This window comes from Cucurbita moschata, unplaced genomic scaffold, assembly GCF_002738365.1.
Source record: "Cucurbita moschata cultivar Rifu unplaced genomic scaffold, Cmos_1.0 Cmo_Scf00016, whole genome shotgun sequence".
NCBI classification, from domain to species: domain Eukaryota; kingdom Viridiplantae; phylum Streptophyta; class Magnoliopsida; order Cucurbitales; family Cucurbitaceae; genus Cucurbita; species Cucurbita moschata.
In genome coordinates, this window is record NW_019268532.1 from 1 (window position 1) to 8,882 (window position 8,882).

The 8,882-nt window shown below is 38.9% G+C and overlaps 1 protein-coding gene and 1 pseudogene across 1 annotated transcript; one reads left to right on the top strand and one right to left on the bottom strand.

Annotated features, from left to right (window-relative positions):
* Positions 1-619: 619 nt before the first annotated feature.
* LOC111454450 (aldehyde dehydrogenase family 2 member B7, mitochondrial-like) lies at positions 620-4,104 on the bottom strand. Its single transcript, XM_023095933.1, has 12 exons — positions 3,981-4,104; positions 3,742-3,909; positions 3,124-3,258; positions 2,912-3,054; positions 2,663-2,816; positions 2,333-2,562; positions 2,120-2,209; positions 1,702-1,875; positions 1,482-1,619; positions 1,246-1,383; positions 1,095-1,156; positions 620-1,021 (listed from the first exon to the last, which is right to left on the bottom strand). Exons 2-12 carry the CDS (start codon positions 3,809-3,811, stop codon positions 748-750), a joined length of 1,608 nt encoding a protein of 535 aa, XP_022951701.1. The 5' UTR covers positions 3,812-3,909; positions 3,981-4,104; the 3' UTR covers positions 620-747.
* A 257-nt stretch (positions 4,105-4,361) lies between these two features.
* LOC111454580 lies at positions 4,362-8,312 on the top strand (annotated as a pseudogene).
* The last annotated feature ends 570 nt before the right edge of the window (positions 8,313-8,882 follow it).

The following is an 8,882-nucleotide window of genomic DNA, read 5'->3' on the forward strand; positions in this document are numbered from 1 at the left end:
CCCCCCCCCCCCCCAATTAGGGCTCAATTCCTTTTTTGGAACCCTAAAACAAAGTTCATCATTTTCTCAACATTGTCACTTTTGACTACACGTTCAAGACTCAACTTTTTTTTTGACACTTGAGGAGTATATTTACATTACTATGTTAAGAGCATTTATCTGATACCATGTTTGAGGCCTCAACTCCGCACAATGGTATGATATTGTCTACTTTGAGAATAAAAATTCTCATGGTTTTGCTTTTGGTTTCCCCAAAAAGCCTTGTATCATTGGAGATGTATTATTTACTTATAAATGTGACTCCCTTCCAACAATCCTCCCCTCGAATAAAGTATAGTATAGGGCCTCTGCTGAGACCTATAGAGCCCTTGAAGAGCCTCCCCTTAATTGAGACTCTTCTCTTTTCTCTAGAGCCCTTGACACTTGAGTCTTTTTTTTTTCTACACCTTCAAGGCTCACAAATTCTTTGTTCGATATTTGAGGATTTATTGACATGGCTAAGTTAAAGGACATGACTTTGATACCATATTTAGAACCATGAACTTGCACAATGGCATTGGTGGTGTTTATATGTAGAATTTGCCGATTCAAAACGAGCTTGATCGTGCATGTGCATATATAGAAGCAGAAACAACATTTGTCAAATTATCATTCATTATAGGGCTTAAACAGCCATCTTGGCTTCACATATTTTATTGGCGACGATGAAACAAAATAGAGAAAAAGAAAAGGCATGGGGATAGCATCTTAGAGCCAAGCAGGGTTGTTCAAAGGAGTGACAACAGCCTTCACTTGCAGATAATTGCTGAGGCTGTAAATACCCTTTTCTCGTCCATGTCCGCTCATCTTGTACCCACCAAAAGGAATCGCAGCATCAAATATATCGAAGCAATTGATCCACACAGACCCAACTCTCAGCGCACGGGTCAGCCTGTTGGCTGTGTCGATATTTTGAGTAAACACCCCAGCCGCCAGCCCATAGCGACTAGCATTTGCCCTCCTTATCACCTCCTCAACCTCTCTGCAATTACCAAAATAAATAAATAAATATATAAATCCATCGCGTTTCTCATACTAGTTTTCTTCTAACTTACTTGTATTTCAAGATTGTCTGTACAGGACCAAAAATCTCCTCCTGTGCAATTGTCATGTCATCCTAATACAGAGAGAGAATAATGATGTAAGGCACACTAATCTCCATTTCCATGTAAAAATGGCCGTCACAAAACTAAATAAAAGGTAGACCTTGACGTTCGAGAAAACTGTTGGCTGGACATAGTAACCCTTGGAACCAAACCTCTCTCCTCCAGCTTCGAGAGTGGCTCCACCTTCAATCCCAGATTTTATATATCTCAAAATCTTTTTGAATTGTTCGCCGTCCACCTGTGCATGATTTCAGCATGAAAAAAGGCATCCCAAAACATGCTGCTTCACTTGGACTTCAAAAGGAAATACTAGTAATTCTAGTTCAGCTCACTCACCTGAGGACCTTGCTCAATTCCACCTAGGAATGGATCACCAACAACGCGGTTTGCAGCTCGTTTCCTTGATTTTTCTAGAAACTCATCATACACTTTTTCATGAACAAAAGTACGGGAACCAGCACAGCAGCATTGTCCCTGTAAGAGAACATGTGTTTTACTTTTTAATGAAAGATAATCATAACATGTTTTTCTTCATGCTCAATTTTGTTTGACGTACCTGGTTGAAGAAGAGAGCAAAGTGTGCCATCTCGACAGCCTTATCCACATCAGCATCCTCACATACAATGAAAGGGGATTTTCCACCAAGCTCCAAAGTTACTGGCTTCAGATTGCTTTTTGCAGCTAGTTCAAGTACAATCTGCCCTGTTTCGGTTGATCCAGTAAAAGCAAGCTGGGAAAACAAAAGGATCATAGTGACGTGTTTATGGTTCTTCTTTGCATCAAATTTCTTAATTTTCACTTTTCAAGAAAGAACCCATTTACACAAGTAACTTGCACATCTTGTTGTTTTATAAGGTTTTACCCTGCAAAAGACAGGAGCAATGCCAAAAATTTGGACGCCAAAGTAATGCAAGAGTTGCGAAATAATGTGATAAAGTTAAAAGCAGTTATACATGGGTGAAAGAACAGAGTACCTTGTCAACTTCCATATGACTGGCAAGAGCAGCACCAGCAGTGGGTCCATAACCGGAAACAATATTGAGAACGCCCGCAGGAAGTCCAGCCTGCCATAAAAAGATATAACTGGAGTTTTATACAATGTAGTTTTAGGAATTGAATTACGAACTCAACTCAAATAGCCTAAGCCTGCGTGAAGAAAGAAAGAAGAGTTTTAATTGGCCAAGCACCTCATGCAATAGCTTAGCCACATAGATAGCAGACAAAGGTGTCTGCTCGGCTGTCTTCAGAACAATAGTATTCCCACATGCTAATGCTGGACCAACCTTCCAAGCAAACATGAGCAGAGGAAAGTTCCATGGAATAATCTGACCCGCAACACCAATTGGTTCGTGCAAGGTCTGCACATGATACGAGCCATCAGCTGGAACTGTGAGTCCGTGAATCTTATCGGCCCACCCTGAGGTAAGTGCAGTCAAATTAATTGACACATTGATTGTTTGGCTAGGTCGCACAGGGCTAAAAGCCTAGAAGGCCAAACCTCGACTAGACAGACGTACCCGCATAATATCGGAAGAGGCGTACAAACATTGGGACTTCCAATTTGGCTGACTGTTCGTATGTTTTCCCATTGTCCCAAGTTTCGAGTGCTGCAACTTCATCGGCATGCTTTTCAACCAAATCGGCAAATCGCAAAAGTATCTTTGACCTTTCCTGCCAATGAGTAAATCGATTATTGTTAGCCTACGGTTGAGTGGAGGAGGATCAGATATATGGGACAGATTAAATAAGGCAATATATGAACTCACATAAGCAGTCATTCTAGGCCAAGGCCCATCATCGAATGCCTTGCGTGCAGCAGAAACTGCAAGATCAATATCTCTGGCGTCACCTTCAGCAACATTCGCAATGACTTCTCCAGTCCTTGGGTCCAGTGTAGGAAAAGTTTTTCCTGAATTTACAGAAACAGCCCATAATTAAAATGGCTACCTTCTGAATCAGTGAGGGACACGTCAGTTACCTGAAACTGAATCCACAAACTGTCCGTTGATTAGCAGCTGGGTATAATTTACTTTCACAGATGGAGTAATTGGATCCTCAACAGCAGCGGAGGTGCTATATTTGCCAGTTGTTCTGCTACCGGAAGGCCTCCTCCCTGATCACGATAATTCCAATCCGCCATTAGCAGTTACCAATTCATAAAAGTAAAGAATTAAATGCCTGCTAGTTACTTAGAAACAGAAATCAGAATCTTCATCAAATTATGTCACCGAAATCCCGAAGGAAGTCACAAATAAAAAAGTTATGAAGGATCTGAATAAAGCTATAGTAAAATAATGATCCACAATAACAGGGGGACATAAAATTCCACACTCATTAAATCCCCACAAATAGAAAACTGGGTGATCCCTTCATACTCTTCACGGACTTGTCAAAGATGGAATTTTTCAACGAAAAGAGATAGAAACTCAGTACTGATAGGCCCTTCTTAATTGATCGGCCTCTCGGTTTGCGGATTGTAAAAACATAGATCAAAGGAAGGGCTCATCAAAATCTTAAATTTAGAATAGATAGAGAGAATAACAGACATCATGAGCGATGGAAAAACAAAAGGATGGCGTGTCTGCGTTTGTGTTACCTTTGGAAAGGAGAGCTGGTGAAGAAGCAAGGGAACGAGATAAGAGCGAGGATATCCTCCGAGCCGCCATGATTGCGAAGAAGCACAAAAAAAATCTGTCTATTTTAGACAGTGAGAACCTAATCCACTCAATGAGAAACTGGGGGAGTGGGTGTTGGAAGGATTGATTTTGCAGTGTTGTGATGGCTTGGATATAAGTAATTAAATATATATAAGCTCTGGGTGTTGGAAGGATTGATTTTGCACTGTGTTGTGTTGGCTTGGATTTAAGTAATTAAATATAGATAAGCTCTGGGTGTTGGAAGGATCGATTTTACACTGTGTTGTGTTGGCTTGGATATAAGTAATTAAATATAGATAAACTCTACGTATTGACTCCCAAGGGTATCCAATCAACAAACAGTTCAAACTGGCAAATATATCGCGATTTCCGAGAAAAAAGGAATCAAAGAACTGGCAAAATATCTTCAGGTCTGAAGTGTGTCCCCTTTCTCCCCTGAAGCTCACGCTTTCTGGGCGCATGTGGTTGGAGGAGAATCGAAAGGACAGCACAGCAGAGATGGGATGGCCACCAACGCAATCGACAATAGACAGTGGAATCAAACTTTAGAAACGCAAGGATGCGGATGGGGATGGGGATGGGGATGGGGATATGGGGATATGGGATGTGGGGCTACAAAACTTTTAAATAAATATTAGATATTAAATTAGAAAAATATGAGAATAGTGGGTGGCATGGTGGAAACTAAAACCAGGGGGACAAGCTCAAGCGGGGGAGAAGTATGATCTGAAAACGGATCTCAAATCTTTCTGAGGGTTGAGCCAGAAATGGAAACGTAAAATGGTCAAAAATTCATGGAGAAGAGGTGTGGAGATTAAAAAATGGTAGAACTGTCTTTAAAAAATACAGTCAATTGTAATTATTTGAATGGATTGAATTTATTTTTTTATTTAAATCTTGTCATCTTTTTTTTAAATATTTTAAAGAAATTTTAGGGTTGATATTTTTTAGAATGACATGATACAGTATCTGATTTGCTTTATAATCATTTCGAAAAGTTGACTTCATTCACGTGGTAACAATAACAGAGGGTGAGAAGGTATGCTCCAATACTATTCTGAATTTTTTTAAGAAAACAAGTATTCCAACTTTTTGCTAAAGTTGCATCTGTCCAATAAGCATAACTTAAAAAAAAAAAATAATAAATAAATAAATAAATAAATAAAGTAATTATTTAGATTACAAATTCCTTATACCGCTTTGTACCTAAAATAGTCATGTGATGTGAAAGGCATAGAAATTTTAACATTTTCCACACAAAAAGAAAAACTCCAACTTTAATATTTTTTATAAAAAATAAATGATAGATGTGTTTTTAAAAAAGAAAAAAACTTAATTAGAAGGGTACTTTTCAAGCTCTAAACACAATCTAACGTACATAACATCTTATTTTCTCAACTTTAATTTTAACATTTTCCACAAAAAAAAAAAAGAAAAAAACTTAATTAGAAGGGAACTTTTCAAACTCTAAACACAATCTAACATAGATAACGTCTTATTTTCTAAACTTTTTAAAGGTATGAATCCCATTTATTAATTCACCACAAGCCCAACCTAGAAAGCCCAAAGCCCACCCTTAACTCCCCTAGGTTTGAAAAATTGATAATCCTAACTTCTATCTTCTTCAAACGGCCCAAAACCTCTCCCCTCTCTCTCTCTCCTCCTCCTTTCTCTCCCTCTCCCCCTTTCTGTTCAACCCTTTCTACGCCGCCCCCCGTCACCCTCTTTCGACTATCTCCGCCGCCGCCCTTCCCTCTTTAAAACTCAATGTAACGGTATTTTTATAACTTCTTCAAATGTCAAAAGCATTAATACAACTTTTTTAAATTAAAGAGTATTATTGAAATGAGGTGGTATAATTTAGCAATTTGATCATGTATTATTTCCATGGCCCAAGAGGAGGTCGATGATAGGAAGAAGATTTACCATCTCTATCGTGTGATCAAAAGGAAATTGAAAGAGAGAGATTTGAAAAATTCCAATAAATTGGGAGGCAAACTCGAAACTCGAAAGAAAGAAAATAAAAGAAAAGAAGAGGAAAAACCCTCAAACTCGAAAGCACAATTGAGAACCCTATCATTTTATGTGTCCTCCCCCTGCTAACTGACACGCTTTACGAGAGTTCGGTGTCAGCAAAAAATGAAAGGCGGAAAGTGCTCCAATATAAAAGCTTAAAAGATGCGTCCTTTTTTAGCAGATTCGCTGCTTGTGAGCCTCTCAATCTTTTTCTCATAACAAAGCAGCCGACCCCACCCTCTTAGTTCCGGGGCGTCTTGCTCGTGCTCGAAGGGCTAACGACCAAGCGGCTCCGATAATTCTTCTGCCTTAGCCTCAGATTTATCTGTCAAGAGGTCGAGGGACGCAGACCAAAATGGAACTCCACCCTCTTCACAACCTGATTCTATTTCTTCCGTCATCCCCGGATGGTTCTCCGAGATCAGCCCAATGTGACCTGGTGGGTTCGCCACTACATCTCGCTCCTCTTAATATGTGTTTATTCCTAAGTAATCGTTCCAAAGTCATCGACAGTTTTGGAACTCATTCACTTGTGCCTTCTCTGCTTTCGGAGTCGTAGTGTTTTCGCTTTATCTGATTTTAAACTCTTCTCTGGTGTGGTTTACTTCTACGCGGGGATAGGAAGATGCAGTTTATTAGCTATTTAAATGCACGAGCATATATTTAATCGGTATTCTAAGCCCAATTTTATGTTTTCCGCTGGTTTCTGTCACTTGTTTCTCTGTTTAAAATTTGTGTTCTTCTATGGCGTCGTTTCATTTGGTTGCTAACAGTTGCTATTGTAGGCTCAGCTTAAATTATCGATATGTTTAGTCTTAAATAATAGGTTTATTTCCCCTTTGCTCTTTGCGAAGGTCCATTTTGCTTCGCACATTCTCTTCGCAAATGGTATCATTCTTGGTTGTTGGCAAGCTTGGATGGTGGGTTATGCCACTGTATTTGTATTGACTCCGTTTGATGTGAGTTTTCTTTTTGTGTTGGCTGCTGTATATCCTTTCATTTACTCTATTAGAGTATCTTTTTTAATAAGAAAAAAAATGATAAATTTTTGTTACGAAATAAACAGGATAAATATGCTGTGAACTTGTCCATGACGGTATCACTTTTTTTCTTGTCCGTACTTATAACTTGAAAATATTGTGCAGGAGAGGCACATTCATTGAAAGTAGAGAAGATTTTATTTCGAGGGAATTCTGACTATCAGGATGTTATGGTCTTTCAGGTGTGAATTACTTGAGCATTGTAATATTTCTTCTTTGGCTTGTTATTGATTCTGTCCCAACTGTTTGCTGACGGGGATGCTTTCTTTTTGTAGTCATCAACTTATGGGAAGGTTCTTGTTCTGGATGGAGTCATCCAGCTGACTGAGAGAGATGAATGTGCTTACCAAGAAATGATTGCTCACCTACCACTTTGCTCAATTTCTAATCCGACTAAGGTTTTTAATCTTCTATTAAATGAACAAAAATTTTCGATTGATTCTCTTCTATACACAATCTATTTTAGGCCATATGCATTCTTCAATAATTACTATTGATTATAATTGCATTATTCTGAAAAGGTTTTGGTTACTGGTGGAGGAGATGGTGGAGTGCTTCGTGAAGTTTCTCGCCATTCTTCTGTTAAGCAGATAGATATCTGTGAAATTGATAAGATGGTGGTTGATGGAAGTAATATCCTTGTTTCTCCTTAATATACTGCTACTCCCCCACCTCCCCCCGCATATAAGTTGGTATCTTACCAAAAACTAATTTGAGAATAGTAACGGTTATCTATGTAGTTTTTTCACTCCTTAATTTCGCATCTCAGTTGGCCTCTAAATGTGAGGGACAACTTACAATAATGGATGCTACGGTGACTGCTTTTGCAGGTTTCAAAACAATTTTTCCCTGATGTAGCTGTTGGGTTTGAGGATCCACGGGTCACACTTCATATTGGCGATGGTAGTCAGCTATGCTGCGTTTTTTTTCCCAGTTTTCACTTTTTCCATGGATTTCTGCTGGACTTTTCTTGCTTTTAAATGTTTGCAGGAGTTGCATTTTTAAAGGCTGTCCCCGAAGGGACTTATGATGCTATTATAGTGGATTCTTCTGATCCAATAGGTAAATTATCTGCCTGCGCAATCTCAAATTCTTCTATGATTCCTGTAGCTATCTTTTCAACTCTTAAATTTTTTTGATTGCATCTTCAGGTCCTGCGCAAGAGCTTTTTGAGAAGCCATTTTTTGAATCAGCTGCCAGAGCTGTTCGACCAGGAGGTGTTGTGTGCACTCAGGCAGAAAGTATATGGCTTCATATGCACATTATTGAGGGCATAGTCACAAACTGTCGCCAAGTATTCAAAGGCTCAGTAAATTATGCATGGACTACAGTTCCGACGTATCCCAGGCGAGCATTTTCAGATGATTATTAACATGTCTATTCTGCCTATAGATAGACGTGAACATATCTGGCTGCAACATTTAGAGAACCTGCCCCATTCACTTGACAATGCTGCGCAGCATTAGAATGGTGGTTTGGTTGAAATTGAAACCCCAGATTCAATCCGTGGTCGGGAGGAGTTGAGAACCTTTCATGTGATATATAACTGACATATATTAGTATTGGTAGTTGGAGTTTTTTTTCTTCTTACAACTAATTCCTTGAAATTTTGTGGCCCAGTGGAGTGATTGGTTTTATGCTGTGCTCTACCGAGGGACCTGTTGAAATATCATCACTAGCCCAATAGAGTCAAGCCCAATAATTGTACTAGCCCAATAGAGTCAAGCCTAATTGTACGAGCCCAGTATATTTATTTTAGTAGAGATTTTAGGAGAAAGAGATGTAGATATTTTAGGAGAAAGATTCAATTTGTTAGGTCTAGATTCAAATCGGTTAGGTCTAGATTTAGATTGGTTAAATATAGATTGTTTACTCTTAGTATAAATACCCCCACCCTACCTAGGTTATTCATCCAAGAAATCTAAAAACAATAAAAAGCAGAAGTATTCTACAGAGTGTCTTGTATTCTCTTCTCGATTGGTCTTAATAAAGAGAGCGAGTGTTTCCCACAGTGAGTTGTGTTC